At 41.2% G+C, this 14563-nt stretch overlaps 1 protein-coding gene across 2 annotated transcripts; it reads right to left on the reverse strand.

The window, feature by feature from the left end:
- Nucleotides 1-1158: 1158 nt before the first annotated feature.
- On the reverse strand, nt 1159-14563 carry LOC146661722 (polypeptide N-acetylgalactosaminyltransferase 17-like). Of its 2 annotated transcripts, XM_085418225.1 has the most exons (7): nt 12548-14563; nt 11931-12048; nt 7980-8165; nt 7641-7810; nt 7233-7328; nt 3565-3726; nt 1159-2560 (listed from the first exon to the last, which is right to left on the reverse strand). In XM_085418225.1, exons 1-5 carry the CDS (start codon nt 12778-12780, stop codon nt 7283-7285), a joined length of 753 nt encoding a protein of 250 aa, XP_085274351.1. In that variant the 5' UTR covers nt 12781-14563; the 3' UTR covers nt 1159-2560; nt 3565-3726; nt 7233-7282. The 2 variants fall into 2 exon arrangements, with proteins under 2 accessions (XP_085274351.1, XP_085274350.1); XM_085418224.1 differs by having other exon boundaries at nt 3565-7328.

Below are 14563 nucleotides of genomic sequence, written 5' to 3' on the forward strand. Positions count from 1 at the left end.
TCCAATCACAGAAAACATACAGCGCCACATGGTGCATATTAGAGCAAAATCATATTTGACAACTGTGAGTTCTCTGCTCTGACATTAAACCATAACCTCTTTCATTAAGTGCTCACAGGGAGCTGCAGGACACTGCTGGTCAGAACAATGCAAACTATGATACAATAATGTCAATGAATTACATTCATTTTCTAGATTTTTTGTCATCCTTTAAAAATAGCTCCATTTTTTTACATGCTAAAATCTACAAATTATACAAATTTCCATCCCCATAAATACAACCTTATCTAAGTAACGCAGTGAGTTTATTTGATCAGTTTGTCCTTGTTAGCATTTACTGCTGGCTTACATTTAGCAGGACTTTAACCAACATATGGTAATCCTATTTCACGCCAGAGAACGATGAGCAGTCTCTTCGTTAAGAGTCTGATCAGCATTCAGTGTTATGTTAGCATGCAGGCTCTGTCCCTCAGAGCCGCCTCACTCCTCTCTCCCCCTCTCTGCTAGAAACAGGCCCTTGTGCTCCCAGCAGTCTCCTCCTGTTTTATTTACATCTTAAGCATTTAAGCTGATGCTTCATCCAGAGCAGTTTAGCGAGAGTAAGCAGTAGGAGGTCAGTGTCTGATTCAAGGACACTATTTACAGGACATATGGTTGCTTCAGGATTGAACCCATAACTTGTCATTTATAGAACAGTCCCTTTAATGTTCGGCCACCTGGCTGCTTTATTTGTGGCTGGGTAATATTGTGTAGAAGCGCTTTTATAAAAAATGTGATGAAAGTACTCTTAAGTCGAGTTGGTGTAAGTTACAGCAGATGCCATGCAGCTGGAAGCTGAGGGTGAAATCTCTTTTGAAGTAGTCTATTTTGGGGGATGATTTTGAGGACTAATCTCACAGCATGCCGAAAATATTTTGACCACAACCATGAAAATGGATGGAGCAGTTAAAAGGAGAGCAGGCCAGCATGGTAGCTCATCTTTGCTGTCTCTACCTTATTTATAGTCCAGAAAAGCAAAATAAAGCATGAGTTTAGCAGCAAAAAATTACAAACAAGCTTGAAAATAAAATTAAACTGAAAAAAATAAGCATACTAATTAAAGTATGACAAATTTAAAGACTGCAGATGTATCCTAAAACACAGTAACAAAGCACAACCCAGGAAACCAGTTGTTTATTGGAAGACAATCTTGGGAGCAAAAATCCAGCTGATCACACTTATGCAATTTAATATATGACATCATATACATCTCAGTACGTTAATAATTTCAGCCTTTAAGGCCTCCTGCATTTCCACTATTGGTACTTTTGTGCATTCCTGATTCAATCCTCCTCTCTCGTTCATGTTCCAACCCTTTGTCCAAAAAAGTGCTTCCTATGTTTGACTAGGTTTTCAGTAGTTATGGCACACAGCAGTTAACCAAATAAATTAACTTAGCGCAAAGAAACTTTGTACCCAACTGCTTACAGTACTTCATGCTACGAGATATATTGCATCTGATGCTACAGAATGCTTGGTGGAAAAATAGCAATAAAAGTCAGAATCCATAAAACATAGAAGTGAGATTTAGCCCAGAGTCCTTGTTGGGGTGATTTGAAAAAAAAAGTACACCAAGTAATATTTTTAGCATATTTTTCTTCAAATTATAAATATTTACAAGGATTTGAATTTTCTGAAAAACATAAGAATCACTTTTCAGGCATTTTTGCTAAACTGTGTAAAATTTTCTCCTGTCACGAGTAGCCATTCCTTAATTTCTAAGTACCATAGACCAGCGGTCCCCAACCCCCGAGCCATGCACTGGTACCGGTCCGTGAGTCGTTTGGTACCGGGCCGCGAGTGTTGAGGTTCAGGTGTGCAATTTATGGTTTACCGGGGGTTTTTTTCTTCGTTTTATCGTTCATATTTATTGTTTTTATCGTTACCTCAGTTCCCCTGTGTCTTTTCCCGTGTGTTATGAACACATTTTAGTTATTTAGGGCCGGTCCGTGGCACAAAATGAATGAAATATTGCAGAAAGACTGATGGAAGATGGAAACTTTTTTTCCCCTTCACATAAGAAAGAACACGCTTTTGGTCGATTAAATGTCTACTAAAACTTAAACACTGTAAAGAAGTGGCACACAGGAATTATGGCAACATCACATTGAAAGTTTGTAAAATTCATATAGAGAAATGGTCCTCATGCTAAACTTTCACCACGTTGAATGTCCATGTTTTTAAAAAAAAACTAACAAAAACAAAAAAACATCAATTGTTTCCAAACCACCTCATCACTCGTCTCCTTAAAGCCATCTATTTTTGAGTCTTATTTCAAAAGCTAAGGAGCCCCCGCATCATTGATTGTCCACTGGCCAAGGTAACGTCAGGTGACAGCTCTTGGAAATAGCCTTTGTAATTGGTCCCAATGAAACTGGCCAGGCGATCACTGCTTCATAGTGTTCTTGATGGTCCACCTCTGCCCCGAGCAGGGCTGCAGGACCAGCAGGTGGCCGGAGTAAACATTAGCCGGCACCACCTCCAGACAGCGTCCAGTAGCCCGATTTATGATCGATTCGTTCTGCAAGGCAGAAGGAGATACAATACTTTGGTTTTAACAGATTTCACAGATGGTCTGTGAACAATGCGTGATGGTGACAGAACAGTATGTAACCAGACCGGGCCTTATGTGAACTGTTGCAACCTCTTTCTTAAACAAATGGCACTAACTTTTTACCTTACATCTATATAAAATAAGTAAGGTCTCCCTATTTCCCTAAGACTTCTACGTCTGCAGGACTCTTCACTGCTTGTCCTGCTGTGTGACAAAGAATCGATGTGGCAGAAGGTCTGCAGCATCACTGTTCAAGCTCTCCTCTTCCCGTGCTACAGGCTGTAACTCTTTAGTTTTTAAAGGTTACCCAAACAGAACTAAAAGACCAACAGAAAATTGACTTACAAAAGGTTTTTCACATTAAAAGAAAAAGAGAATCAATGCCAAAGTAAAAGGTATATTGAGTCGCTTGTTACCCTTTAAGCAGTCTGGGTTTAGTTGTCTTAAGAGGACCCCTTATTTTCTAGCATAAATATAATTTTACAACAGTTATTGTTCATATTAATCATAGCCAAAGTCTCAATTTATGTGCAAATAATCCCCGTTAACCAGACTGCTTTGATTTCAGTAATAGCAGAGATGATATCCTAATATAGTCATCACAAACAGACAGATCTATCTGTGAAGTCCTACTGGCCCCGGTGTTAAAACCTTCTGTTTGTGAGGGTTTTAACACAAAGAAAGGTGGCTTCAACGGAGGTATTCGGAATATAAAGGCGGTTCTGTCAGATAAAGCATGAACTACGGGGCTGCAGCAATGCTGAGTATGAGAGAAATGAAGATTCATGCAAAGCTACTCTCATATTAGAGTCCAAGAGAAAAAAGAATGGACCCAGACATGAGCTCAATAGGTCCCTTTTAAAATCTGACATATAGATACTTTTCCTCTCAACTCTATGCCAGTAAATTTTAGTTTCTCTTATAAACACTCAGTTATATCATTGAAAAAGAGATTTCTTTACACTTCTGACCTGAGAGAAATGCCATGTCTTCTGTTTCACGTTGGTCACCTTTTCACAATTGAGGAGCTGAGGAAAGTTGCTCATCTGATCGTACACCACACAACGAGTGTCCTCACCAGTGCTGCCTAGGGGTCCCAGAAACAGCTGACCTTCTTTAGTGTAGCGTCCTAACTAAGAGGAAAACAGATACGTCACACATACAGTAAACGGAAAGTTACTGAACTGGCTGAGTGAATACTCTTCTCTTTATTAGCTAACGATGAAATAAGTATGTGATGATGTACAAGTTGAAGGTAACCTGGCAGGAATTTTCCTTGATTATGCAAGCTGTTGGGTTTTTTTTTTGCTGCTTTGAACAAGAGGATGGTGTTGTTCCCAATACTGCTGAGAGGCAAAACATGTCTTTGTTCTTCACTGAGTGCTAAACACAAAGATTTTCCTGTACATCACTGCTAATCACAGTGTTGTTTCAGCAGAGTTCTAACCCACATATAGCCCTAACATTTTATATACACCAAATTCTGCAGTTTTCTCAACTTGACAGAAAGAAAAAGCAGAAGTGAGTCAGATTCTTCCCGCTCTGTTTTCTAACCTTTGTGTCTTTCACTTCAGCTTTTTCGTTCAGATTAATAGTAATTTCCACTTTAGCAGTGCAGATAAAACAGTTCCTTTGGTTGCATCTAGCTCTGAGGCTTTGAGTGTGCTGACGATAAAGACTGATTGGGAAATTGTTTATATCGCATTCTGTTCCTAACAAAGCATGAATAGTGGTTGCAATGCCTTGCAAAAGATATAAAGATAAAGCTTTCCATCAACCACCCAGTCAGCCCAGTTTGGGTCTTTTTGCAGAGTAACTGCATCCTGTTTGCAGTACATCATACAAAAGTTAGGTGATTTAACAGCGTTTGGACTCAAAATCTTAAAAAATCCCACTTGTGGTCCCTAGATGTCACTGCTTCTTCTTAAGAACAGAGTATTTATTAAAATGTTTTTCTAGTATCTTTGACCACTACAAGTTACATTCATCTTTTCACAGATATTCATATCGCACTTTATTTTATGCACTTATGTGCTTTATCTGTTTTGCATACACACCTACAGCCAGTCACCATTTAACCTAACGTGCATGTCATCGGACTGTGGGAGGAAGCCGGACTACCTGGAGAGAACCCACGCTAAGACACCATGGGGTCGCTTTTATCTCCGTGGAAGTGCAAGTGTGAAAAACTGGTGGTCTAATAAAAACTGAAGACTTTTTGTTCCATCAGAAGGATAACTTTAAAAAATGCAACTGAAGCATGTCTTGTGAAGAAAGTGTGATGCGGCTGTTCGATTTGTATTGTTGATTGTCATTTATGCTTAGAAATATTTACTTATATATGCTTAGAGTTTTGTAATTAATTGTAGATTGGTAGAGGTTTTGATCCTTGATAGTCTGCAAACTGTGTGTGTATTAGACAGCACTTTGGGAGCATGAGAGGTCATACCGTGTTTTATTGTTTTATGGTAGGATTAACGTAGTTGCGTCTGTTCTAGTCTAGTCTTTGTTTAGATGAACTGCAGGACTTCCTCACCGTGTTATCTAGGATGAACCATCTAGGGTGAGGGGGAGGCTACCCTCTTCCTGACCAAGGATGTTTGACCCTTTGATCAGCAGTCCACACACACACACACACACACACAGACACACACACACACACACACACACACACACACACACACACACACACACACACACACACGCACGCAGTAAGGATGGGCGGACATGTCTCAGCCTCCACCACTCTCAGCACTGGAGCCCCCCAGGGGTGTGTTCTGAGCCCCCTGCTGTACTCTTTGTACACATATGACTGTGTGGCCACTACCAGCTCCACCACCATCATCAAGTTTGCTGACGACACCGTCGTGGTGGGCCTGATCTCTGATAACAACGAGACGGCCTACCTGAAGGAGATTAGGAATCTGGAGAACTGGTGCCAGAGGAACAACCTCCTTCTAAACGTCAGTAAGACAAAGGAGCTGATAGTGGACTTCAGCACTAAGCAGGAGAGGAACTACCAGACCCCCGTCATCAACGAGTGCCCAGTGGAGAGAGTGGACAGCTTCAAATACCTCGGAGTTCACATCACGCAGGACCTGTCATGGTCCTGTCACATCAACACCGTGGTGAAAAAGGCCCGTCAGCGTCTCTACCACCTCAGACGCTTGAGAGACTTCCAACTGCCCTCCAAAGTGCTCAGGAACTTTTACTCGTGCACCATAGAGAGCATCCTGGCGGGAAACATCTTAACCTGGTTCGGGAACAGCACCATGCAGGACAGACGAGCTCTACAGAGGGTTGTGCGGTCAGCTGAGCGCACCATCCGCTCCGAGCTCCCTGACCTGCACTCAATCTACAGCAGGCGGTGCTGGACCAAGGCCAGGAAGATCGTGAAGGACCTCAGCCATCCCAACAACAGACTGTTCTCTCTGTTGAGGTCAGGAAAGCGATTCCGCTCCCTGAAGACCAACACAGAGAGACTGAGGAGGAGCTTCTTCCCGCAGGCGATACGGTCTCTCAATCACACCACCACACAGTACTGACCCACACATACAGTTCTTACACACACACTGGACTTTCTGGACTTTGTTTTTGCACAACACTGGTCACTATATTCTTCATTTCCGGTTAATACTTGTACAGCTGCTGTTATTGTGTATATATTTATTTATATTTAGATTTCTTCATACATTCTTATATAGTTCTATACTGTGTATTGGTGTATTTTGTTGTACAGTTATTTTATTTTCAACTTTAATTTATATATTTTATCTTATTCTTCCCAGTTAAATTTACCCTTCATTCTAATTTGTGTTGTACAGTTATTTCATTTTTAACCTTAATTTATATTTTATTCCTTCCTAGTTAAATTTACCCCTTTTTAATTTTTCATATTTATTTCCTACCTTATTCATAGCCTTTCCTTTTTTGTTTTCTTTAGGTCACGAGCAGTTGTCCAAGCATTTCACTACATATCGTACTGTGTATGACTGTGTATGTGACAAATAAAATTTGAATTTGAATTTATTACTCTTTGTGTGTATGTAGACGTCATATGTTAACGAACTTATGCATATTCATGTAACCTCAATAAAAGGACAGTGGTACGGGAGGACGGACGAGAGCAACTGGGGCCAAGCGAAGGAACGGCGATTGTCCGGTTCTCTCCCGTGCACGAGTAACATGAAGCTTGCCTACTTCGTGTCTTGCTTTGCAGTGTAATTATATTGCCTTTAACGTTCCAGCGGATGGGTTCAAGCTACAAACCTATCAGCGGCACTCATTTTTCCAGAATTGAATTGAAATTTTAGCTCCTTTAGCATTTTACCACTGAAGCCTTGACTTTCTGCCTAAAGCACCTGTTTACCACTGTGAGCTAAAAAGAGAGGCCCTTAGGGCTGAAGGGATGAAGAGCTGACACTGGCTGACTCAGGGCTTCAACACAAAAAGTGCAAGACACAATTTTATTCTGACAGCAGAACTCGCTCCTTGGAGGATTTCAGCTGAGCCTGTGATTGAGACACAGCTGCAAATCACATCACCGGAGAAGCTCACTGTATGTTTTCATGAGAAAGCAAAGCAACTGGAAAAAGATGGAGTATACTCTTTAGTATGGTGGTGAGGAAGAGTGTTGTACCTGAGGACCCCACCCATGGCATGGGTGCAGGGTGGCTGTGTGGTTCTCCTTCACACCCTGATCCATACACAGGTGGCTTGCTTTAGAATTGCGGACCTTAAATACACAAAAAAAAAGAGTCAGACTTAATTCATAAAATATGAATATTCCCCAAAATAATTACCGATTAAAAATGTATAAAGGCTAAAAACAAGGATGTGTCAGTGTGGATCAGACAAAGTTCTAAATCTCATTTATTTTCTATTAACAGCTGAGAAGATGTGGATGTACATGCTGTCTGAGTCCCTGCTTTCTTGTTATATTTTGGTCTGTGGAGGAGATACAAGTTTCTTAGGACTTTGTGTAAGTATCATTTATTTAATTTCAGTGGTTTAATTTGTACATCAGATCTTACATCTACAAACTTACTTTTTCCTGTGTCTTTGTCCTTCATGGCTCACCTCACCGTAGAACAGCGTATCGTTGTACCTCCTCATCTCTGGGTAAACGTTGTCTAGGTACCAGTGAAAGCTCTTACATTGCAGACTCTTCCTCAGTGCAACCCTCTGTGATATGTCTCCGTAATCAATACCGTGGTTCTGCAAGAGCAAAGGAAGTTATTATGCCTAAAGTCTCTACATAAATTGTGGAACCAAAAGAAAAACTGTTTGGCTCTGAACATGGACATCTGATAGTCACAAACAGACAAGCATGACTGACAGCATCCTCTCTAAGAGAGGTCTTGGTGCAGAAAAATGCCGTTCTCACCTCCATGGGGATGTTCCAGGCCAGGTAGACATTGGACTTGTACTCATCCATCCAGACCTCTGCCACACGCAGGGCATTAAGGCGTGTGTGGAAAGCTATGTTACTGTGGTAAGGTTTCTTCATTCGTGCAATATGAGCCACTCTGGAGCAAGGCAGCACCTCCATACTGCCTCCACACAGCCACACCTGTGGGTAGTAGGAGTATGAATTAAAGCTCACAATAATATACTGCTGGCTGCTGGGCAGCAGGAAATATAAATAGGCAGATGCACAGTCGCCGCGATGTCCTGATTTATAAAGTCAATTACAGCTAACAGCTGGAGCATAGAGCACCTGGAAGGACGTGTTTTCTTTGTGCTGGAACTAATGAAAGCTAAATCTGTACATTTAGAAGTCCTTCTCGGTTTTTCTTCTTGTTTTCTGTTATATAAAAAATATCTAATTGTTGCTTTTATTCATTTTTTTCTAGCCAACCTTAAGGGGCATCAAGAGGAGCTGAGGTTTTCGGCACTTCAGCACTGGGTTAACTTTTAAGCTCCAACTGTGAGTATACATACATAAATGCATGTTTTTTTACTTATATTGTTTGCTGTGACAACGTATCATCCAGAGCACTCTCCCAGTCAGCGAATACACCATGATGATTCCAGGCATGTCATTAAAGATCAACAAGAAGAGACGGTCAGAAGCACAAGTCATGCTTGAAGATGTGGCCAAAACATCTTCTACAGTTCACCATGCTATTTCCCAGCTTTGATGTAGGACAGCGGGCCAGAACAATAAGACATGAATGCTAGCATAGCCCCAAGAGCTACACAACAACAGAATAAAAAAAGAAGCATAAAAGCAAGCAGTTTACACAATCATAAAAGCATAAGACAACAAGTGAGTTTTGAGTTGGGACTTAAAGAGAGAGATGGAAGAGATATTTCTTAAATCAGGAGGTAGGGAATTCCAGAGTCGTGGAGCAGAGCAGCTGAAAGCCCTGCTCCCCATGGTGGCAAGACGGGGGGAAGGGACGGAGAGAGAAAGGGAAGAAGAAGATCTAAGACATCGAGATGGGGCAGTGATCTGAACCAGATCAGAGAGATATGGAGGAGAGAGATGATGAATAGCCTTAAATGTGTACAAGAGTATTTCTTCTTCCTGACCAAGATTCGTTCCTTTTGTTGCTTCTCATTAACAGAGGTCAAAGAAAGTATAATGATAAAGTGGAGAACTACTGGACATCATTCATTTTTGGTGCTAAAGGTTTAAGAATTAACTGCAGCAGAAGAGCTTCACCTGCTTGTGAAGTGGTTTAGAAAAGAAACCTCAGAGCATGAAGGTTGAATCAATTATCTCCTCATACAAACCACCCAGCAGCTGAGCTGAAAATGATATCAGAATGGCTAGAACAATGTTATGGTGCATCTAGAGCTACTGAAACAGCTCTTAATGCAAAACTTTAAAAAAGAGCTTTTTGACCTAGCAGACTTGCTATTGAAGAAATAGGAAGCTGAACAAGATAACTTCCTCCCAGGATCCTCTCTGGAAACAGCCAGTGGTACTCATCCCTTTTTCCAAAAGCTTCTACACAACCTCAGGAAAAATGGACATGCCCAAATAAGGGCATCATGTAGCTACAATCTCTAAGTTGATCAGTGGTGGAATCCAATGACCTAGCTGTAATCCTTACTTCATTCACAATGATAGCCATCAAAATCAGCAGGTCAAGACTGAGGTATCCTCTGCAGGTTTGGAGAACAAATGTGCAAAGCCAGCAACTGACCAATTAGGAACTATCCCAGCCACAGAAAAACACAGCCCTTAAACAAACACAGAGGCTTCAGAGGAAAACCCCTTGAAGAACAGATGAGAACAGGACATGGTGCTGTGAATTCATTCATGCAGGACTGTGAGTGAGATCAAACCACTGGACCCTGAATTGACCTCTCACTGTTAGGTAGAATTGTTGTGCACATCCACAAGCTTCAAAAGGAGATTAACTGCTCTCATAATGAATAATTTACCCAGAAAGTGGATCTCGGCAGGGTACTCACAGAAGAACTGAGCATCAAAATGGAAAAGAAAGAAGATTTAAGACACGTTAGGCATGGTTGTTGTTGACAGAAGGACTGGTCTGAGTATTTTGGAAACTCCTGATCTACTAGGATATTTCTGTATTACCATCTCTAGGGTTATCCCAAGGGATGGTCCAAAAAAGAGGAAATATCCAATGAGAGACAGTTCTCTGGGTGAAAATATCTTGTTGATACCAGACCCGACCAGAGACTGCTTTGAGCTGACAAGAAGGCAACAGTAAAACAGATAACTTCTTCTTAAAAACCACTTTTGCATTACTTTGAACCGTGAACCTTGAAGAATTTGGGCTAGAGCAGCAGAGGACCATATCAGGTGCTACTCTTGTGAGCTAACAGGAAAGTCTCCACAGTCAGGGGATCTCAATCAGATAGATCACCTTTGGTATATGACGCAATGGGAGATTCCCATCGTGAATGCACAGCTGACAAATCTGCATCAACTGCATGAGGCCATCATGCCACGATCAATCTTTGAGGAATGTTTCCAGTACTTTGTTGAATCTATGCCATGAAGAATTAAAACAGCTCTGAAGGCAAAAGAGTGTCCAACCTAATACTGACAAGGTGTATCTAATAAAGTATCTGCTGAGTGTGTCCAACCCACGAGCCTTCTGCTGTGAACATAATGAAGACATGGATATCCAAGCTATCTGAACCCACGTCAAAGTGATGTGAGCGTAACAGAAACTTCAAACTGACAGGTCGCCAAACAATTGCACAGATGCAACCTATTTCACTCCTGACAAACATTCCTACTGGATAAAAAGTAGGTCCGTCAGTCTTTCTTCACACTGGGAACAATATGAAACATGTTCCATCCACAGATAAGGAGCACTACAAACAGAAAATGGGCACATAGGTTTTAAAGATAACCTATGTGTTTCTGTTACCCAAGGACACGGGTGCTAACCAACAGAGGGTATGCCAAAAAAAAACATTTTACTGCTCTCTGCCACACTCTAAGATAAATAAGCAGTACTATGATTTCATGTAAAAGATGTTGGACAACAACCATGCAAAATTGCCCCATAGAGGTGCTGATATCTACCGCTTAACATTCATTATCCCAAGAATCCTGTTAAAACCCAAACAGTCATTGATTCAAGTGCTTGTTATGAAAGAGTTTCTCTGAATGAGGGCCTTCTCCCTGGACACATCCAAACAATCCTCTTGTAAGGGTTGTAGTGAAATGTAGAAATGTTGTTGTCGCAGGGCAACTCTGGATATGTGTCCCACTGCTTTGTAGTAAAAGAGGAACAGAAAGAAATGTGGTTCTTGAGATGTGACATTGTGGGCTAGATTCATGTCTTTGCTAATACTTCATCTCCAGCAGTTGTAATATATTTATAGGTGCGTTGAAGCTGAATTTTAGCTGTTTTATTGCATCTGTACACGTTTACTTATCTAGACTTAATTTTGGGGGGAATCTTGATATTTTTGATGACAAGATATAAGAACTTTCCATTTCAGATTCAAGTTATGACCAAGTCAACTCAAAGACAAGGCAACCGTTTTTGTCTTTCTAAAAATATTTGATTGTTTAGCTTGCTGGATAAAAGCCAACACACTCGGGTTGTGAAAATGTTTGACGTTATTTTTTCAGGAAAAATCTAATAACCTTGCAGAAAAACAAAAGACTCTCCAATCTCTCAAAATGTACAGAAACAAACTCCAACCTTCCTGCTCTGCTCTACGTGACCTATTTATCTCCATTGCCCTGCTGTGAGCTGCTCACACAGGACTGGTCCTCCAGGACTCTTAATGGGGCCTCATCAGTGGTGCCACGCTACGGTGGCCACTGCTCCACTTAAAACCTACAGGGGTAAAGAGGGAGCAGGAACAAGAGGAAACTGGGTGACACACAAACCCTGATGCCTAGTTCGATGTTCTCCCCTCCGTAGACGTCCATGCCTGAGTCGAGTAGACCGAGTTCTCCAAAGTAGTCCCGATTGGCCACAAAGGAGCATCCAATCATGGCAGGCGTCCTGCAGCCAGGAAAACACACTATCATGTGACACTGAGCGTTTGCAAACACCAGAATGTGTTTTTTTGTGGCTTTATCTGATGTTTATTTTGGAGTACTTTTCTACAACCCAAATCTCCACTATGCAAAGTTTCACACTTTATATTTCAGCCTATTATGTGGAGGGTAAATCTAAACATTTTTGTGCATACTCATGCAATTTATTCTTATTTTTAATTAAAGAATGGAAGGAAATCCAATTTAACACAAATATATGGGTGATAATCAGATAATTAAAATCCTATTTTCACCACTCTCTAATTTAGGCTGTAATTTTTTTATTGCTTTAATGAAGTCTGGTTTCCCATCAGGAGCTTTTTTTCTTGTTTTCCCCTAATCTTCCCCAAAACTAAAAAAAGAACTTGGTGGCAGTTTTATTGAAAATCTTAAAGAAGTGGAAAAAAATACATCTCAGAAGTGTGAGATCTGTGTTCACGTTTAAATGGGAGAAGCTGGCATACCTTATTGGTGCAGACATGTCTCCCTCCTCCCACCACTCTTTGGGTGGATTAATGTACATGCACCACAGTTCCCAGTTGTAGCCATGGCCAGAGTTCTCATAGCGCTCCACCTCAAAGGTATCGTGCTTGATGTTGTCGATTGACGGCAAGATAATCCTCTTGTGGTTTTCTTTTATTCTAGCTAGAACTGGTTCTGACCTGAAAAAAGTGCAAACACACACACACTCACACATTTAGTTGACTTTACTTTGTGCAGAAACAAAGTTTATAACATCTTTTAAGAGCACCACTTTTTTCATCCACTTCAGTCAAATAGAAAGTTCCTTGTGTCGTCCCAGTTTTATCACTAATTCTGTTTGATTCAGCCGAGTTGAGCTCTGCAGGGGGCAGTGAGAGAACTGCACGGTATACCTTAAGTTATGCACTGAGCTCGAAAATGAGATCCACAAAAAGACATCAACAGGATGTGGCAGTTGTCTTAGCGGGGTTAATAAGGTCCCTCATTGCATGCTAATTTCTTGACAGTATTTAGCCTTTGATTCAGTTCACCACCAAGCGCTCAGCTTTTTTGAATTAGTACAAAACCTTCATTTTTTATGGTTACTAAAAATTTACTTTTACGACAAGTTCTCCAAGAGGGGTCCTGTTTTGGTGTGTGTTTTATGTGTGCTTGTGATGTTTTTTTTTAAATAAAATCCGTTCAACCTGATCCCACAGCCTCAAGTGTCTCATTTTAAAACTTCTCAGGCGTGAAATAGCTTGGCTCTTCCTTTTATGCAGCTTCAGCTATCCTTTGTCTTCTCTTTCCATGGTTTCTTTGCACTTTGTAGCACTCTTTTAACACTGATACCCAAAGCTCTATTATTGTCATTGTTGTTATCATGAATAAGTAGAGAGATACTCCCATACGGTTTATGACAAAATTTAATCCGAAGTGATTGATGGCCCTAATCATGACCTTTTGACCTCGCCCCTCCCCCCCGGAAGCGAGTAATGACCGTGACGAATTGCATCCGGAGAAGGGGGGGGCGGGAACCCCCCGACATCCGGAGAAGGGGGGGCGAACCCCGGAAGCGCGCCATCTGTCGCTAAGCGTGTCGAATTGCATCCTGAGAAGGGAGGGGGGGTAAACCTCCGGAAGCGCGCCATCTGTTGTTGGGAAAAAAAAAGAAAAAAGTTTTTAGAGGGAGGAGAATAAAAGCAGAGAGGAGGAGTTCACAATTTCTAAGCCTCAGACACACAAGATGGATTTCATTCTGCAGCCCAGCAGCTCTCCTGTGTCCGATGAGATCTGCTCTCCCAAAGAAGAAGGCTTTGAATATGCCATATTCAAATACAGCATATTTACTAAGGAAGGCCTCGATCCGGACCTTATGACACTTCCGGAAATACTCCGGAATTGTCTAGTCATTTTCAGACCTGATGCGTCATGTTCCATAAACATGAGGGGAGGGGTTTGGTTCCTGAAGCACAGCGGTGATGCAGCAGCTGATTTTGTGCTGTATAGAGAGACAGAGCGGCAGCTAGTTTTCCGCAAACTCATAGTCTGAATTCTGTTTCAATATTATGACGATTTTCTCTGTATTTCTTAATGGGAATAAAGAGTGACTTCCTGTAGAGATTTCAATAGTATTTTATTTTCCTATAATACAGACGCAGTAAAAAAAACCTTTAAGATGATCTGCCTAGCAACAAATTGCATTTTTAGGCTACACCATAGCTTGTGATGAAAAGAAGAACTTTCTATCCGCTTGTAACCTACAGGCTGCCTACCCCGTATGTGTAAAAATGAATAAATATCCCTTAGTGAATACTTTTCTTTGAATACTACTTTTCCTTTTGAGAATCCCTTTTACAAGGGACTGAAAAAACAAACCATAATTGCCGTGACAGGCGATCTTGTTTCACACACACACACACACACACACACACACACACACACACACACACACACACACACACACACACACACACACACCGCGGGTCAAGGAGGAGTGAGATATCAGATATCAGTTT

The sequence above is a fragment of the Rhamphochromis longiceps genome, linkage group LG9, assembly GCF_057381845.1.
Source record: "Rhamphochromis longiceps isolate RC_006_pf linkage group LG9, R_longiceps_female_GT1.1, whole genome shotgun sequence".
In the NCBI taxonomy this organism is placed as follows: domain Eukaryota; kingdom Metazoa; phylum Chordata; class Actinopteri; order Cichliformes; family Cichlidae; genus Rhamphochromis; species Rhamphochromis longiceps.

What these genes read in the sequence shown, in the direction of transcription:
- LOC146661722 (XM_085418225.1), bottom strand. Translation starts at nt 12,780, where the DNA reads ATGTGTGAGTGTGTGTGTGTTTGCACTTTTTTCAGGTCAGAACCAGTT. An exon ending in ACATCGAACTAGGCATCAGG is followed by an intron (nt 8,166 to 11,930) that starts GTTTGTGTGTCA and finishes TACTACCCACAG; the next exon opens with GTGTGGCTGTGTGGAGGCAG. An exon ending in CCTGGAACATCCCCATGGAG is followed by an intron (nt 7,811 to 7,979) that starts GTGAGAACGGCA and finishes TTGCTCTTGCAG; the next exon opens with AACCACGGTATTGATTACGG.